This window comes from Nicotiana sylvestris, chromosome 7 (genome assembly GCF_000393655.2).
Source record: "Nicotiana sylvestris chromosome 7, ASM39365v2, whole genome shotgun sequence".
NCBI classification, from domain to species: Eukaryota; Viridiplantae; Streptophyta; class Magnoliopsida; order Solanales; family Solanaceae; genus Nicotiana; species Nicotiana sylvestris.
In genome coordinates, this window is record NC_091063.1 from 104,334,669 (window position 1) to 104,355,017 (window position 20,349).

The 20,349-nt window shown below is 38.1% G+C and overlaps 1 protein-coding gene across 1 annotated transcript; it reads right to left on the reverse strand.

Annotated features, from left to right (window-relative positions):
* Nucleotides 1–4,346: 4,346 nt before the first annotated feature.
* Nucleotides 4,347–7,740, reverse strand: LOC104223327 (protein MICRORCHIDIA 6-like). The gene is made up of 8 exons (XM_070151002.1): nt 7,489–7,740; nt 7,216–7,267; nt 7,004–7,115; nt 6,560–6,648; nt 5,584–5,690; nt 5,371–5,450; nt 4,780–4,822; nt 4,347–4,644 (listed from the first exon to the last, which is right to left on the reverse strand). Exons 1-8 carry the CDS (start codon nt 7,621–7,623, stop codon nt 4,534–4,536), a joined length of 729 nt encoding a protein of 242 aa, XP_070007103.1. The 5' UTR covers nt 7,624–7,740; the 3' UTR covers nt 4,347–4,533.
* Nucleotides 7,741–20,349: the final 12,609 nt, after the last annotated feature.

Genomic DNA, 20,349 nt, shown 5'->3' on the forward strand with positions numbered 1-20,349 from the left:
ATTAAAGGCCCATTCTCTAAGCATTCATGAAATCGGGCGGTGTTCATGGTTGAAACAAACACAACCGTGAGAACCAACGACGGTTAAGGATTGATTGTGTAACTTATAGTTGTCTAGGTATACACTAAAGATCGACGGTTCAAAGATATCAAATCTACCGATTGACCGAGTATATCCGACATAAGTTCACTACAGAAAGTTCAAAGGGAAACCTACTTATCCAGCTGCGATTAATCCTTACTTGCGAATCACACAGTATTTTCATGCATGTTTTTTCACATATGTCCATTCCCCATTCATGTAAGGGATTGTTGCATTTTTTCTTTAAAGGGTGTGAATGAGAAATGAAAGAGCCACCTTTTGGATTGTACCTCTCCATCTCACCCTTCCTTTGTCTATAAATTTAGAGGCTTGGCCTCATTTTTGAGACAAGAAAAATCTGAAATCTTCTCCTCTCTTTTCTATGGTTGCATTATATTCTAAATAAACATAAGTGTCATGTGTGATTTGCTCCATTTGTTGAGTTCGCTGAAGTTCTGTGATTTGAAGTGCTGCTATCACAGAATAGTTATTCCGTTCTATCCTGGGAGGAATTAATCCGTATACCTTGGGAAACAGTGAGGGGATTAAATTTTGTAAGGACACACTGTGCATTCAGTGGGCTTGGAATTATTTTACGATTTGTTTATTGAACTAACGTTTGTTTGCTTCTCTAATTTTCTGATGTTAAACACAGTAATACCAACACATTCATCAACCACTGTGGTTCAGTCAAAATCCATATCAGGCTAGGGGTGTCAATGGTTCGGTTCGGTCGGTTGTTTTATAAAATTTGTACCATACCAATTTTTTGGTTATTCTATTATGTATAACTAAAATTAGACTGTAGAAACCGTACCAATCATGTTGGTTTCTCTTCGATATACGGTTCGATTTAATCTTCGGTATTTTTTAAAATGTCATTTAAAAGCACTAGTAGAAGCAGAATGCAATAACATACATACTTTTATAGGACTTAGAAAAACTCTCTAGACTTTTTTTACTATTTAAAGGTTGATGAATTAAGAATACATGAAAGATGATTAGAGTATAGATTCATCAAATGTAAAAGAAACTAAGCAAAGACAAAGAAAATACAAATCACACGAGTTAAAAGATATTAAGCAAGCTTGAACTCGAGAATAAAGTCTATAGATGATTAAATATTTAAAAATATAAATTTAAATCATATGAAAGAAAACATATGCAATACATTGTAGTTTGTTACTCATAATCACTAGAATACCTTGTGTCTTGCTAGTGAATATGATGGAAATAATTTAGTTTCAATAGGAGTAGTATAATAGGTTTAAGAATTAAGATTTTGAGTTTAATTACTTGTTGTCTTGTAAACGTTTTCATAATTCCAAAGCAAGAAAAAATTTAATGTTTTATTATTTTTAAACTTAATATATAAACATATTTTTTTCATGTAAATGTATTCGGTACGGTTCGGTATTTTTAAGGTTCGTTTTTATAAAATTAAAAAACATACCCTAATTATCGGTACGGTTATAGATTTAAATAAAAACTTACGGTTTTATTAAAGAAACCTAAAATTCGGTTCGGTGCGGTAAGGTTCGGTCGTCTTTGTTGGTTTTTAAATATTCATTGACACTCCTAGTGCCAGCAGTAGACAAGTGGTTTCTATCTCATCCGCAACATCTTGCTATCATAGATGCTGCTCAAATTTTATTTTTACAACAAAATTCTATTGCAAAGGCACAACTAGCTGATTCCAGCAGCAGGCTTAATTTTATTTAGGAAATGAAGAAAATTCTTGATTTCCTCAAGACACAAGTTCCAGGTCAACAAAATCAAGCAATTTGTCTGAAAAATCATCAGAAGAAGAGGAAGAAGAAGACCATGATTTAATGTTCTAAGAAATTAATCAGAAACTACATCAATGTGACATCACAACTGACATCATCCATGACATCATCTAGCACTTACTTCTAATGACATCATGAATGACATTAGAAAACACTAAGTAATTTTTAGTTTTTGGCTATAAATAGCTTCCTATCACTTAAAACACATACCTTACACTATCACTTGAGAAAGAATTCTCTCTCTCTCTCTCTCTAGAATTGATTAGAGCTCTCTCTCTAATATATTATTATAAGTTTTTAACTTGTATTATCAATTTTTCAGTTTCAATAACAATCAAGTTTTTATTTATTTTACTCTTGCTCAAGTTTACATTTATATTACTCTCTCTCTCTCTATATATATATATATATATATATATATGACGGAGTGTTAAAATTATTAGTTCAATTGAATCTATTGACTTTATGGTACATCCTTCACTACTAGTACTAGTTTAGACTCGACAATAACAACAATCCTAGTGGAATCCCATAAGTAGAATTTGAGGAGGATAGTGTATACATAGACATTACCCCTACCTTGTGAAGGTAGAGAGATTATTCCAATAGACCATTGGCTCAAAAAAAGCAAAAACCGACAGTAGTAAAAAGGAAATAAAGTAGTAAAGAAGCCATGAAAAGAGAAGCAGTAGCTACAACAAAATAATAGAAAAATCAAAGAGAAAGAAGCAGTAGGTAGTAATAGAAATATAAGCCAAAGTAATACGAGACTGCTACTACTACCCTAATTATTGACATCTACATCCTCCTATCCATGGCTATATTCTCGGTAAGCTGAAGGTGAGTCATAACCTGCCTAATCACCTCTCCTCAATACTTCTTCGATCTGCCTCTACCTCTCCTAAGACCCCCCATCGCCAACCTCCTACACCTCCTCAATGAGGCATATGTGCATCTCCTCTTCACATGCTCAAACCATTTGTCTTGCTTCTCGCATCTTATCCACCACGAGAGCCACTTCTACCTTGTCACAAATGTCTTCATTCCTAATCATATCACCTAGTACACACACATACACACACATCCATCTCAACATCCTCATTTTTGCTACTTTTTCTTCTGAACATGGGAATTCTTAGATGTCTGCACTTTGTCCCATACAATATGTCGGTCTAACGACCACCTTATAGAACTTACCTTTAAGGCTTTGTGGAACATTCGTACCACACAAGATACCTGATGCAAGCCTCCATTTCATCCAACCCCACTATAATACGATGTGTGACATCCTCGTCAATCTCCCAATTATCTTGATGATAGAACCAAGATACTTGAAGCTTTCTCTCTTGGGGATGACTTGTATGTCAAGCCTCACTTCCACGTTTGCCTCGTAAGTCATGTCACTAAACTTGCACTCCATGTATTCTATTTTAATTTTGCTCAAGCTGAAACTTATAGACTCCAGAGTCTGTCTCCAAACCTCCAGCCTCGCATTAACTCCACCTCACGTCTCGTCAATCAGTATTATGTTATCTGCAAATAACAGACATCATGGCACCTCCCCTTGGAAGTGTCACACCAATACATCTATCACCAAGGCGAATAAAAAAGGGGGCAAGAGCTGATCCCTAGTGCAACCCCATCTTGACAGGAAAATCTCCCAAGTCTCCTCCCACTACCTTACACAGGTCTTGGCTCTATTAAACATGTCCTTAATCGCCCTAATGTATGGGTACCCTTATATCCTCCAAACATCCCATAAAATCTCCCTTGGAACTTTGTGTATGCTTTTTCTAGATCAATGAACACCATATATAAGACCCTCTTTCTTTCCCTATAATGTTCCACCAATCTCCTTACAGTATAAATGGCTTCACTAGCTGATTCCCCCCGACATAAATCTGAACTAGTTCTCGACAATCGACACCCCTCCTCACCCTCATATTCACCACTCTCCCAGACTTACATAGTGTGGCTTAACAGTTTGATGCCCTATAGTTGATGCAGTTTCGGATACCCCCTTGTTGTTGTATAACGGAACCATCGTACTCCACCTCCACTAGTTTAGACTCAAACATTTGGTTTTTTGGTGACAAAAGTAGGATAGGGATTTCAATGTTTGAGACTTGGGAATTTTGCAAGAATAAACCAAAAGAAAAAAAACACTTAATTAAAACGCAAGAGGAGACGCCACATACGCCCGTCTCTCATAGGTGGATCTAATTCTAGAAAAAGAAAGGAAAAGGCAACAAGATCAACATGGATTTGAACTCCTAGCCTTGTAGAGGTACACACAGTAATCATTATACCATAGATTTTTTTTATCTTGGGTGCACATATTTTATGTAGTTTTAAAGAGATAGCATTACTATAGTAATTTAGGAAGGGGAGTACGAGTGCACGTGAACCCCACTCCCTTCCACCTGTATCCGCCCCTATATGGAAGGGACAAGCAAATGTGCATAGACAGAAGAAGAACCTGCTAATTTCAGCAGACGCTATATCGGATTTCTTAACCAAAAATATATAGTTTACAGAAAATATGTACATACAAGCACTATAACAAGTTAGCTCCCTATTCTTACAAGCACATAGAAGCTGAGCAAGGGATTTCTTAAAGTTTACAAATATATATACATACGAGCACTATAACAAGTATTATCTATAGAGTAACAGTACTTTCCATCTTGGGGTACTCCAGGGATCCTGATTCAATAAGCAACCGACCGTACTCGCGCTGGGCTTCCTTCAGTTCCTTCCTTAGCAAAGTTACCTACATAGGTTGCATAAACAATACATGGTTCTCAAGATCTTTCATAATATACTAGAGCAAAAACTTGAAACTAGATGCCACCGTTCAACTGGAACATCAAAACACAACAGCTAAAGCAAATTCTATTAGGATTACCTTAGCATTAAGTTCCTCATCCATCTTCTCATATTCAGAGCATCTGAAGGACAGAAAAAGCACATAAAAGGGAACTTTAGAAAAGAGCATCTGAAAAGACTAGTATGTTACAAGTAACAACTCCACGATGTTTACGAGAAGGGAGAATGCAAAACTGCTGGTTATCATGAACATAATGTTTACAAGGAAGAACGCAAAGTGCTGGCAGTTATGAGCTAAGTATATTTATCTTTCTGAATTGTACTTGCCCAAAAGTACGGGTGCAATTGGAATTTGGAATTTGGAATTTATCACACTACTTCCATTCTATTTATCTGATATTGTTCTTTTTTGTTCTGTTCCAAAAAGATCGACACCTTTTTATTTTTGTTAACTCTTTTATTTTAAAATTCTCATTTTCTCTTAATAACATGCTCTTATAGGGATGAAATAACAAGTAGAAGATCACATGATCCTAAGGTAGTTTTAGTATGTTATTTATCTTGTGTCAAAAGTTTTTCATTCTTCCTTAAACTCCGCATCCAAGCAAATACCGTCATGGTGGGAATAATTAGGATAAAAAAGAAGTCAAGTGACTCATTTTGAACTTACCGTGCGTTGAGCCTTTTGTTCTCTTTAAGGAGGAGGACCATCTCTTGATCTTCCAAGTGACTTGTGGTAGTGCTGGCAGGCTATGTTCAGTTAAACATAAAGAAAAGAAGAGCATGACCTCAAATGCATGGACAAAATGGAAAAACATAATGCTAACTTTCACAGTCAATTATTGAAGTCAAAATAAGTGGAGGAAAGTTCGTAGACACAAACCGGATTTTGAATGGACTCGGGACCAGTTAGATTGACCCTTAATCCCGCCTTTAGTTTCAGAATTTCAGGTTCTATTGAATGATCATGGTCTTTCCTTTTCGTGGTTGCTGTAAATCACAAAAGATTGTATGAGAGGTACTAGTGACAAAAGGTGCTTACGGGTAGTACGGGAATGTATAGCGCAAACTCATCGGGTTGTTAAAGGCCAAGGGTAAGACCTATTCTGATAGCAAATAGAGGTGAAATGAAAGTTGAACAACCTCGAGGGATCAAAGAGAAATTTATGCATTAATACTGTATGTCCAGTGGATAAAAGTATATGAAAATGCAATCTGCGAACACATGCAAGACGGGAGACAGCAACAAGTTCCCAAACAATACATCTAATATGAATTATGATACATTCTTCTATATCTCCGTGTCCCCCTAATTTGATCAAATACTAAATAATGTCTGATGGGATATATTACAATACTACTGTTTTTAAGCCATCATTCAGAAGTTAGACACCATTAATTTCAACTTGCAGATCTTCCTATTGTGGATGTATTTGGTATATCTATTATGTGCCAGGAGCACTAAAAATTAGAGAAGATTAGGGCACAATAAACAATATTTTCAAACTGTATCACGTGTTAGCTGTGCTTTTGTTTGATACGTTGTTTGCAAGTTAAGAGATTCAACTCCCGTGGCAAGTTACTGACAAGAACACATATCCAGGTACATACTATCATATCACATTCTTTGATGATTCCACCAACTTCTGTTCGTTTCACAAATTGCTACAAAATCCTCCTTGAAATGAGGAATCATCCAAACCCCACCGAAATATGCACATAATGACAACAGACTCTATTTGTTTTTGGTCCGTCAACATCTTCTGTGTTATTTGGGAAGGAAGGTTTCCCAGTACAGAAAACTTTGGCACCAGCAACAGCAGAGGACATTTTGCTCAACGGAATGGGGTAATACGTACCATGTTTCTGTCTAGATTCTGATGAAACCTGAGAAGGTTTATAAAGCCTTTTAGTTGCATGATAACCAATTAGTCCACAGTGATAATCCCTGTCAAAATCAAATCATAAATACATAAAACCAATCAATCAACAAATAAACATTCAATTAACAAGAATCACACAAAGAACAAGCAAAAAGGGCATCCAGAATGATAAACAATAGCAATCAATTTGAGAAGCTAAATAGACAGTTCTCATTTCCTTGCTTAAGACAGAAATACATGCATAGAATGTAAAATGGCCGTCCAAGACAGTTGGGATTCAGCTCATTTTCTAAGCAGCAGTTTATTGGTGTGTAATCCATGTGGAGAAGTTAGATAAACTAGTTGCCCAGGAATAGGAGCGATACAACTCAGTGCTAAACAGCAGTTTGTAGGCGTAGAGTTCTTCAAGTAATAGCCTACCAGTACTCCCATGTCATCTCCTTTAATCGGTTCTCGAGCTTTTGAAAGAGGGGTGTTTTCTCGAAGTCCTGTTTATTATGAGTTGGCTGAATAAAGTTTGTTTCTAGAACACCTAAAAAGGCAGGAAAATTAGTTAGAGCCTTTTCCAGCTAGTAGTGGACCAAAAGATAAAGCCCCACAAGTAGAGAAGAAATGCTTCATAGGCTCCTTACCTAGAACCCCTCTGCTTCTAGCGGTAGAAGAGCCTGCCACATTCCAAAATGGCTGCAAAGAAACGAATGGACTTTTTTAAGACAAGACATAGGCTCAAGATATCATTTACAGTAAAATCTGTTACTCCATTGCAGAAGATAATTAAGCAAAAGGATATAAACACAGTGCAAAAAAGTGTATACTTGTCCGAAGACCAGGTTAAATGCAGAATATATATTTAGCGTCAGTTCACAAAGATAAGAGAGATGGAAGGAAAAATTGAGAAGGCTTACAAAAGATATGTTTAAGGGAAGTAGGTATATGGAGGAATGCATAACTAAAAGCGTAATGGAACTAATACTGAAACATTGTTTCAGACCCACAGCAAACAGTTTCCCATTAGAAATCCTTTTCCCTCTATCCTCCATATCAATTAGGTTCAAATTACGAAACTATCTCATCTCATTCATTTTCCTTCTCTTCCTTTTTTCCTTTTTCTTTTTCATTAAATTATTTGGGTCCTAATAGACTCTGAAGGTATGGATATCTCGTTTATCACTATGCAAAACAATTTTGTAGTAAGACAGGTGGAATATTTACTATTTTATCGTTTTATGCATATTTATCGTTTTATGCATATCAATTTCAGTCATTATCAGGTCCTAGAGTAAACCTCAAAAGCTATGTGTCTTTTAAAAGCGCGAAGTGGCTTCTGGAGAAGTGGGGAAATTTCTGAAGGTGCTAGATGAGTCAAAGTACCATTTACAAAATCAAAACATTGGATAGAGCAACTCACCAATATCAAACGATTCCTGTGGTAGACATTGAAACCATGAATATTCACCAGCGTGAGATTCCTGATGATGTCCATCTCATTGAACAAGTATTAGGCATGTGCCTAATAAGAGTTTTCTTTGGTTTGGTAGCCAACCTTGTTGACTTGGTTTGGTTGGTAGCCAACCTTGTTGAATTAGTTTGGTTTGGTAGCCAACCTTGTTGAATTTCTTTGGTTTGGTAGCCAACTTTGTTGAATTGTGAAAAGTGTGTGTAAATTGTCAAATATTGTAGGCTTTAGAGGGTGAAGCTTTGGCTATAAAAGGAGAGCTTCAACTCTCATTTCTTCACACCAACAAAGAGAGAAAGAAAGAGTGAGGTTTCACAGACAAGGTATAAGAAAATAGTCTGTGAGGAAAATAGAGAGTGAGCGATATTGTAGTGAGGTGGGAATATCAAAAGAGGGTTATTTCTTTTGAGTGTTGTAGTGGTCTTTGGAGTATTTATCTCCGACCTACAAAGTGTAAAATTCCTTACTATAGTGATATCAGTTGCTCCTCTCGGGGTCGTGGTTTTTTCCCTTATTCAGAAGGGTTTTCCACGTAAAAATCTTGGTGTCATTGTTACTCTTTTATTCTTGTTAATTACCGTATCTCGGTGCTACATTATTATTCCGCTTTATTACCGTGAATATTATTTTGGTAAGGGGTTTATTCCCAACAACTGGTATCAGAGCACAGGTTCTGCTCGTTCACTGAAATACTATTCACTGTCGGTAGTACTATACTTGGTGAAAAATAAAAATGTCCGGAGTAAAGTACGAGGTAGCAAAATTCAACGGAGATAACGGTTTCTCAACATGGCAAAGAAGGATGAGAGATCTGCTCATCCAACAAGGATTACACAAGGTTCTAGATGTTGATTCCAAAAAGCCTGATACCATGAAAGCTGAGGATTGGGCTGACTTGGATGAAAGAGCTGCTAGTGCAATTAGGTTGCACTTATCAGATGATGTGGTAAATAACATCATTGATGAAGACACTGCACGTGGAATTTGGACAAGGTTGGAAAGCCTATACATGTCCAAAACGCTGACAAATAAATTGTACCTGAAGAAGCAGTTATACGCCCTACACATGAGTGAAGGTACGAATTTTTTGTCACATTTAAATGTGTTTAACGGACTAATCACACAGCTTGCCAACCTCGGAGTGAAAATCGAGGAAGAAGATAAAGCCATCTTGCTATTGAACTCGTTGCCATCTTCGTACGATAATTTGGCAACAACCATCCTGCACGGTAAGACTACTATTGAGTTGAAAGATGTCACATCGGCTCTTCTACTCAATGAGAAGATGAGAAAGAAGCCTGAAAATCAAGGACAGACTCTCATCACAGAAGGTAGAGGCAGGAGTTATCAAAGGAGTTCGAACAACTATGGTAGATCCGGAGCTCGTGGGAAGTCAAAGAACCGATCCAAATCAAGAGTCAGAAATTGCTACAACTGTAATCAACCAGGTCACTTCAAAAGAGATTGCCCAAATCCAAGGAAGGGCAAAGGTGAAACCAGTGGCCAGAAGAATGACGACAACACAGCCGCCATGGTGCAAAATAATGATAATGTTGTCCTCTTTATAAATGAGGAAGAGGAATGCATGCACCTGTCAGGTCCAGAGTCGGAATGGGTGGTTGACACAGCGGCATCTCACCATGCCACACCGGTAAGAGATCTTTTTTGCAGATATGTAGCAGGTGATTTCGGCACAGTGAAAATGGGTAACACAAGTTACTCAAAGATTGCGGGGATTGGTGACATTTGTATCAAGACAAATGTCGGATGCACATTGGTTCTAAAGGATGTGCGGCATGTACCTGATTTGCGGATGAACTTGATCTCGGGAATTGCTTTAGACCGAGATGGATACGAGAGTTATTTTGCAAATCAAAAGTGGAGACTCACTAAGGGATCATTGGTGATTGCAAAGGGAGTTGCTCGTGGCACGTTGTACAGGACAAATGCAGAAATATGCCAAGGTGAATTGAACGCGGCACAAGATGAGATTTCTGTAGATTTGTGGCACAAAAGAATGGGTCATATGAGCGAGAAGGGATTGCAGATTCTTGCCAAGAAATCACTCATTTCTTATGCCAAAGGTACAACGGTAAAACCTTGTGACTACTGTTTATTTGGTAAGCAGCATAGAGTCTCATTTCAGACATCGTCTGAAAGAAAATTGAATATACTTGATTTAGTATATTCTGATGTTTGCGGCCCAATGGAAATTGAATCAATGGGCGGTAACAAATATTTTGTTACTTTTATTGATGATGCTTCACGAAAATTATGGGTTTATATTTTGAAAACCAAAGATCAGGTGTTTCAAGTTTTCCAGAAGTTTCATGCTCTAGTAGAAAGGGAGACGGGTCGAAAGCTAAAGCGTCTCCGAAGTGACAATGGAGGTGAGTACACTTCAAGGGAATTTGAAGAGTATTGTTCAAGTCATGGGATCAGACATGAAAAGACAGTTCCTGGAACCCCACAGCACAATGGCGTAGCCGAGAGGATGAACCGCACCATTGTGGAGAAGGTGAGAAGCATGCTCAGAATGGCTAAACTGCCTAAGTCATTCTGGGGTGAAGCAGTTCAGACAGCCTGTTACCTGATCAATAGGAGTCCATCAGTTCCGTTGGCGTTTGAAATCCCAGAGAGAGTTTGGACCAACAAGGAGGTGTCCTACTCGCATCTGAAGGTGTTCGGTTGCAGAGCTTTTGCACATGTACCAAAAGAGCAGAGAACAAAGCTGGATGATAAATCTGTTCCCTGCATATTTATCGGATATGGAGATGAAGAGTTCGGGTACAGACTGTGGGATCCTGTAAAGAAGAAGGTCATCAGAAGCAGAGATGTAGTCTTCCGAGAAAGTGAAGTTGGAACTGCTGCTGATATGTTAGAAAAGGCGAAGAATGGTATAATTCCTAACTTTGTTACTATTCCTTCTACTTCTAACAATCCCACAAGTGCAGAAAGTACAACCGACGAGGTTGCCGAGCAGGTGGAGCAACCTGGTGAGGTTATTGAGCAGGGGGAGCAACTTGATGAAGGTGTCGAGGAAGTGGAGCACCCCACTCAGGAAGAAGAACAACCTCAACCTCTGAGGAGATCAGAGAGGCCAAGGGTAGAGTCATGCAGGTACCCTTCCACAGAGTATGTCCTCATCAGTGATGAGGGGGAGCTAGAAAGTCTTAAGGAGGTGTTGTCCCATCCAGAAAAGAACCAGTGGATGAAAGCTATGCCAAGAAGAGATGGAATCTCTACAGAAAAATGGCACATACAAGCTGGTTGAACTTCCAAAGGGTAAAAGACCACTCAAATGCAAATGGGTCTTTAAACTCAAGAAAGATGGAAATGGCAAGCTGGTCAGATACAAAGCTCGATTGGTGGTTAAAGGCTTCGAACAAAAGAAAGGTATTGATTTTGATGAAATTTTCTCACCTGTTGTCAAAATGACTTCTATTCGAACAATTTTGAGCTTAGCAGCTAGCCTAGATCTTGAAGTGGAGCAGTTGGATGTGAAAACTGCATTTCTTCATGGAGATTTGGAAGAGGAGATTTATATGGAGCAGCCAGAAGGATTTGAAGTAGCTGGAAAGAAACACATGGTGTGCAAATTGAATAAGAGTCTTTATGGATTGAAGCAGGCACCAAGGCAGTGGTACATGAAGTTTGACTCATTCATGAAAAGTCAAACATACCTAAAGACCTATTCTGATCCATGTGTATACTTCAAAAGATTTTCTGAGAATAACTTTATTATATTGTTGTTGTATGTGGATGACATGTTAATTGTAGGAAAAGACAAGGGGTTGATAGCAAAGTTGAAAGGAGATCTGTCCAAGTCATTTGATATGAAGGACTTGGGCCCAGCACAACAAATTCTAGGGATGAAGATAGTTCGAGAGAGAACAAGTAGAAAGTTGTGGCTATCTCAGGAGAAGTACATTGAACGTGTACTAGAACGCTTCAACATGAAGAATGCTAAGCCAGTCAGCACACCTCTTGCTGGTCATCTAAAGTTGAGTAAGAAGATGTGTCCTACAACAGTGGAGGAGAAAGGGAACATGGCTAAAGTTCCTTATTCTTCAGCAGTCGGAAGCTTGATGTATGCAATGGTATGTACTAGACCTGATATTGCTCACGCAGTTGGTGTTGTCAGCAGGTTTCTTGAAAATCCTGGAAAGGAACATTGGGAAGCAGTCAAGTGGATACTCAGGTACCTGAGAGGTACCACGGGAGATTGTTTGTGCTTTGGAGGATCTGATCCAATCTTGAAGGGCTATACAGATGCTGATATGGCGGGTGACATTGACAACAGAAAATCCACTACTGGATATTTGTTTACATTTTCAGGGGGAGCTATATCATGGCAGTCTAAGTTGCAGAAGTGCGTTGCACTTTCAACAACTGAAGCAGAGTACATTGCCGCTACAGAAACTGGCAAGGAGATGATATGGCTCAAGCGATTCCTTCAAGAGCTTGGATTGCATCAGAAGGAGTATGTCGTCTATTGTGACAGTCAAAGTGCAATAGACCTTAGCAAGAACTCTATGTACCATGCAAGGACCAAACACATTGATGTGAGATATCATTGGATTCGAGAAATGGTAGATGATGAATCTCTAAAAGTCTTGAAGATTTCTACAAATGAGAATCCCGCAGATATGCTGACCAAGGTGGTACCAAGGAACAAGTTCGAGCTATGCAAAGAACTTGTCGGCATGCACTCAAACTAGAAGACAGTGCTACCTCCTCTGGATGAATGAGACTGGAGGGGGAGATTGATGATGTCCATCTCATTGAAGAAGTATTAGGCATGTGCCTAATAAGAGTTTTCTTTGGTTTGGTAGCCAACCTTGTTGACTTGGTTTGGTTGGTAGCCAACCTTGTTGAATTAGTTTGGTTTGGTAGCCAACCTTGTTGAATTTCTTTGGTTTGGTAGCCAACTTTGTTGAATTGTGAAAAGTGTGTGTAAATTGTCAAATATTGTAGGCTTTAGAGGGTGAAGCTTTGGCTATAAAAGGAGAGCTTCAACTCTCATTTCTTCACACCAACAAAGAGAGAAAGAAAGAGTGAGGTTTCACAGACAAGGTATAAGAAAATAGTCTGTGAGGAAAATAGAGAGTGAGCGATATTGTAGTGAGGTGGGAATATCAAAAGAGGGTTATTTCTTTTGAGTGTTGTAGTGGTCTTTGGAGTATTTACCTCCGACCTACAAAGTGTAAAATTCCTTACTATAGTGATATCAGTTGCTCCTCTCGGGGTCGTGGTTTTTTTCCCCTTATTCAGAAGGGTTTTCCACGTAAAAATCTTGGTGTCATTGTTACTCTTTTATTCTTGTTAATTACCGTATCTCGGTGCTACATTATTATTCCGCTTTATTACCGTGAATATTATTTTGGTAAGGGGTTTATTCCCAACAATTCCTTTAGGAAGCCAATGGAAATAATGATGGAACCCTGCCAAGAATAAAGAAAAATAACAGTTAGGAATCTTAAAGAGGGAGAAGGAGGAAGCTGCTGCGTGTTATTAGAAAAATCTGAAGCTTTAGAATACCCTATTACTACATCCTCCATTTGGTAAGTTTGACTCAACTTACCCTTTACACAGATTTTTTCATTTTTTCCCAGAAATTATAGTATGTGCGAGTGTGTCCATATATTATGCTTAATAATCGGTCTCTTTTTAATCATAAGCAGATCAAAGGAAGAAATGGGCTTATACTGATATACTGTTCTGACAAATAAAATAGAGGAGAAGAGCAGGCTCTGATCAATGTTATCAATGATATGCTTTACAGTACGTTTGAGAAAGAGAGAAACTAGTGGAAACCTCTTTGCATCCACCATTTTGAGGTTTGTACACGATAGATTTTGGATACTTGAGATCTCTAGCAATGTTATGATACTCTACTATCCGTCCGCGCAACAATATGCAAAAGTTTTCAGGGATTTTCAAATACAAGATAGATAGATATGCCTGTTTAGAAGAAGAATACAACATAGTTAGAAATCAGGGATCTCCTTGAATAAAGAAACTTCAAGTGCATCTTGTTCATTAAAGAACTTACTCGGAGTGAATACTGAAGAGTGTTGGCAAGATGCAGGTCACTTACTGACGTGCTGGAGCAACTTTTACCACTTTCTGCATCACAAGAGATACGAATATCCTGCAATTATTGTTGTAGAAGTAGTCTTATTATGGTAAATAACAGTGCAAGAGATTCCAAATGGGAAAATTAAATCAGATAAAGAAATCAAATCTCAGGACCTGACTGAAAGTCGAGCTCCATTTTGCCTTCATTATTTAGCCACAAATTGTAGATTATGATCCTACTCCCATGATCACCAATGTTATCCAACTGTTGTGGGAAAAGAATGATTGGTTATAGATAAGGTATATCAACTGAACACAGGAAGAAGAATCAAACAGACATAATACATCTAGCAATTAAGGATGACTTTTGCCACAAAATTTAAAAGATCTCTCAGTTACTCATCAGAGATTCTCTGCTCACATGCCCTTGCAGTCCCAAACACCCTTCCTCATTTAACTTGAGCTCTTTTGCTCACATGTCAAACTCCAACCTTATATATTCTCCATTAGCATTCAGACAGAAAATTTCCTTTTTCTAGAATGATAATAGTATCTAGTAACCTCGTCAAGACATAATACAGACAATGTTTTATCTAATCAAGATAGGTCCAGCTGTCCAGGAAACTTTAACATGGTAACAAAATCAAACCCTCCAACACCTCAAAAGAAAAAGAAAAAAAAAGAAAGCAAAACGGCTTATTTAATCTAAGACATCTGGTCAGTGGTTCAGGTAAGTAGTTAAAAAGTTCATTCTGATGAGGCGCTTAGAGATGAAGAATATTCCGCAGATAGAATAGTTAAGTAACTAGCCCTAGGTAACTTTCAGATGTGAAGAGCTTAAGAAGAAGAAGATTCTGAGCATCCAACCACCGGGGCATCCTGAATTTTGAAGCAGCAAATGTAGAAGATTCCACAACACAACTTTTCATCAATGACAAGAAAGCATGTGTTTAGATGGCAAAAACTTCAACACTACAAAAAACAAAAGCAGTTTCATTTGGGTTTACCTCCCACTCTTTGACTTTTAATTCTTTCATATGCCATGAGAAACGACACCATCATCTCAAGATCTTTTATTATATTCCTTCCGTTTCAATTTATGCGAACCTATTTACTTTTTAGTTCATGCCAAAAAGAATGACCTCTCCTTATTTGAAAACAATTTACCTTTATGTAATGATTTATAGCCACACAATATACATTTTATACCACAAGTTCAAAAGTCTTTTCTTTTTTCTTAAATTCCGTGTCTAATCATGCTGACGTTTCAGTCTATCACTTTATTCTGAAAACTTCAACAAGACATTCTTTTGCTTTTAGCTCCCCTTGCTCTATCCATTGGCTCTTCAAGTTGCCTAACATTCTCTCTTTACTAGGGACGGGGGCCGTACTAAGGTAATTTTTTTATCCTTTCCAGGATTCCAGTGCCTATCTTTGTAGTACTCATATCTAGTTATACTATTTTAGAGTGCATCATCTAGGTGTCTCACAAGAAGATTTATTAGCACATTTGCAATATCTTCCAGAAATGTCAACTAACGCAAACAATCCATCCACCATTTTGGGTTATTCTAACCCCAGCCGGATTCCAATATCCGTCCTTCTCTTATACTACTTCTGTTAGCCCCTATAGGACATAAATGAGATGGGTGTGGCCTACTGTACATACCTCTGCTATTGTTGAAGGTAACTTAAAATGCTTATATTTTTCTTCGTGAATTGTAAATACCGATAATTTTCATTAACTAGGTACCTCGTACCCTCATCTTACTCCTTTTACTTGTTGAAGCTTATATCTTCCTTCTGAATCTCTCATTGCTTTTTGCTATATGAGTGGATAGATATTCATGCCTTAGGGCTCCTTTTCCAGAAGTTTACACGTCTTAGTACACACATGATCTGCTGAAGACCTTACTTTTACTCATCATAAGCTTGATGTAAAATCGAGTTTCTCTGACTCAACTCTTCCACAACCGTATTCAATCCCTTGCCAACCGTCTTTCTAAATGTAGGCATCGTAGTATTATGAATAAGATAGAGTTTAGGAAATTGAGTTTTTACAATTGAGCTCTACCACACGATCTAGAGTAATAAGAAAGAATGATAGTTCTAAATGCCATGTAGCCTCCTGCTTATAAGTATGGTGTACAACACACCCATAAACAAGACTCTACTAGACACGGCTTGTGGACTCTCTAGGATAGAACTGCTCTGACACCACTTTAGTCATGACCCAAACCGATGGTCCACGATGGGAACCCGATACCTTACTCAACCGAGTACCAACATAACATATCTTTTCATGTCATACTATCATAGATAACTGAGCCCGAAGGCTACCGTGAGATAATTAGAATACAACATGTGATACCGACTTATACATAAGACATATGGGCCTATAAGACCAAAATAACCACTCATACACTAAACATAGGCTGACAAGGCCATACAATTTTTTACGTACATAACATCTGTCTACAAGACTCTAAGAATACATAATTTTCATAAAGGTCAAGACAGAGTCCCGCCATACCAAACAAAACATGTCTAAATAATACTAATCAAACAAGTAACTCCGAAGCAAATGGAGCGCACAAACATCTTCCGCTGAGTTGATAGCCTATTTGAAGGGCTCTCGACCGGTCTATCGGGACCTGCGGTCATGAAATGCAGTGTCCCCAAGAAAAAGGGATGTCAGTACAAATAATGTACCGAGTATGTAAGGAATGAAAATCAATAAATAATAGACATGAGAGAAATATGGAGTAAAAAACTCGACATGTACGTTTGCATAGCTTTATGAATGAATTTATTTTTATAATTACATGCATATGCGTATAAATGTCATGTCATGCATAGGTATATGCGTTCATAACATCATCAAGCCTCTGAGGGCACCCCATCATATCATCTCGAACACTATAGGCAAATCATCAACGTATACCAGTTGATCAGGTGGTGGTGTGTATATAACGCCGTGACCTTTTCCCATATTCCATATACATATAATATACATATATACGCGTATATAATACCATCTGGTCATGGGTCAATGTAAATGAATGCAATGCATGAGAAATATCAATAAAATCTTTCGGAGTGTCATAAGACCATTATGCCTCTTATTAATATCATAAAATAAATTTACGTATTTTCTGAGACCCATGAACAGACGATGGAATAATAAGACATATAGGAATTCAAGAACATAGGCACTTCTAATACTTCTATGAATAGAGTCATTTGTGAAAGCTGTACATTTGCTCATTTCTTTTGTATCATTTGGATCATGCGAAAAAGAAAGAAGGGATAGCCTTAACATACCATAATTGCTCATAAGATCTCGAGAAGGTCGTAGATCAATCATTCAAACTTGGATAAATTTTTGTTGCACGAATTTCCAAAGATTTATCCTTAACTAAGGGAATCTGAACGTTTTTTTGTCCCTTATTCACACCAAAATAATGTGTGATTGTTATATGTATATCTTCCATAAAGTGAATGGAAGGAAAGAGATATAACTCTTATATTTCCTTGGTTTTAAGTACTGCCACCGCCCCTTCTTTCTCAAAGACTCATTTTGGATTCATGTATGGATTCATGCCACCTATCTAAAAAATGTAAGAGTCACAATATGTTATGGCAAAAGCTTCCACCTGGGGGTGGGTCCTAATCTTATCCCAAACTTATTAGTTAATTAGGTAATATTCTGTTATCCGGTAATTAACCAATTACCCATATAATTAAGAATTATCTCAAATTATTTAAAATACTACTCATTTTTAACATACCTTATACACCTTACTATCATGGCCTTGTGGTACCTGGTATGGTACTAGTCCATAAATACTGGATATTTTAGCTTGAGCCGTATTTTATCCTAAAATGTCAAACTTTGACGAAATTCATTTTCTTCAAGTTGCTTACCTTCTTAACTTCACAAATGTACTCATTACTTATTTGAAATAGCATAAATTGCTTATAATCTTAAAATAATCTCATTTTCGAGTTTTCATCAATTTACTTATGGCATACTTTCACGTACGAAAACACGGGGTGTAACATTTTACTTCCCGGATGGATCCTATTTTGAGAACTTTGGTTACTTCATCCTTGATGAATGCGTGCTTTACCTCGGATTGTGGCATTCTCTTTTGCTTTATCGGCCTGAACTTTGGGTCCAAGCTCAATCGATGAGTGGTAATCTCCTGTGGGATCCCTGTCATGTTAAGGTGGACCCAAGCAAACAGTCCATATTTTTAATAAGGAATTTAATGAGTTTTTCCCTGAGCTCGGGAGTTAACCCCCTGCCTAGGTATACCTTTCAATCGGGAAGATGCTCGATCAATATGACTTGCTCTAACTCTTCAACCGTTGACTTCGTGGCATCGGAATCATCGGGGATTACAAAGGTTCGAGATATCATATAATCATCATCCTCGATAATTTCCTGCTACTCCGATCTGATCAAGGCCGGCGACAGTGGTTGCTATTTGACTTCCTGCTTTTCTTTTGATTCTGGTCCTGTTGTTGATGTTAGTGTCGATACTGGTAATACCTCATCAATTGCGAACATATCTTTGGTTGCTGGTTGTTCGCCGTACACTGTTTCTATTCCTTCCGATGTTGGGAATTTTAAGACTTGATGAAGCGTTGAAGGTACTGCCCCAATATGGTGAATCCAAGGTCTTTCGAGCAGCGCGTTCTATCTCATATCACCTTTGATTACATGGAACTTCGTTTCCAGGATAGTTCTGGCCACATTTACTGGCAAAATGATTTCCCCTTTGGTGGTTTCGCTTGCCATGTTGAAGCCATTGAGTACTAGAGCTACGGGCACAATCTGATCCAGAAGGCCGAGTTGCTCTACGAACCTTGACCGAATAATATTTGCCAAGCTACCTGGATCAACCAACACACATTTAATTTGAATTTTATTCATAAGGATAGATATTACTAGTGCGTCATTGTGAGGCTGTTCGATCCATTCTGTATCCTCATCATTGAAAGATAAGGTATCTTCTGGTAAGTAGTCTCGGGTACGCTTTTCCCTTGTGATTGTAACTTTCGTGCATTTAAATATTAGGCCTTGAGGAATATCGACCCCACCAACGATCATATGAATCACGTGTTGCGATTCCTCCTGCTCGTTTTTCCTATTTGCATCCCTGTCTCTGAAATGAATTTTATCTCGGTCACTCAAGAACTCTCGAAGATGATCTTCGTTGAATAAATGAGCTACCTCCTCCCTTAATTGCCTATAGTCTACTGTTTTATAATAGTGGATTCCATGGTATTTGCATATTTGATTAGGGTTTCTTTGAGCCGGGTTGGACTGTAGGGGTCTGGGCCATCTAGTATCGTTGATCCATCTAATGGTTGATATAATATCCAATGCATCGATGCTAAAATTGTATTCTGATAACTGTGGCGCTTCCTTGGGCTCGACATGTTTATCGAAGCCACTCTTACTCATAAGCCCTTGAGAATTTTGTCCTCGATCATTCCTTAGATCATTCCGAACGGGATTACGTCCTGGTCCACTATTTCTACGATCTACGATGTATGGTTGGTATCGATCTCTATTTGATCAGGGCTCTCTGTCGATGTCTCTTTGAATCCTGCCTTTTGGATCTATTTGGGTAAACAAAACCGGAAGGGGCTCCTAGCTGATCGTCCTCAACTCTGATCTTTGATTGGTACAGATTATGCACATTGTCCCAAGTCACATATGGATGTTCAATCAAATTTTACTTTAGTTATCGCGATGCTATCAAACTTCGCTCGTTCAAACCTTGAGTGAAGGCTTGAACAGCCCAATCATCGGTGACTGGGGGTAGGTCCATGTGTTCCTTCTGGAACCGAGATACGAATTCACTCAGCATTTTGTTGTCCTTTTGTCTAACTTTGAAGAGGTCCAATTTTCTAGTTGCGACCTTTATTGCTCCGGCGTATGCCTTTACGAACGAATCAACAAGCATAACGAAAGAATCGATGGAATTTGGCGGCAAATTATGGTACTATATCAGTGCCCCCTTCGATAAAGTTTCTCCAAGTTTTTTCAACAGAACAGATTCAATTTCATCATCTTCTAATTCATTTCATTCTATTGTGCATGTATAAGAAGTGACATGCTCATTAGGATTAGTGGTGCCATTGTACGTAGGAATTTCTGGCATGCAAAATTTCTTGGAAATGGGCTTCGGAGCCGCACTCAGTGGGAAAGGCT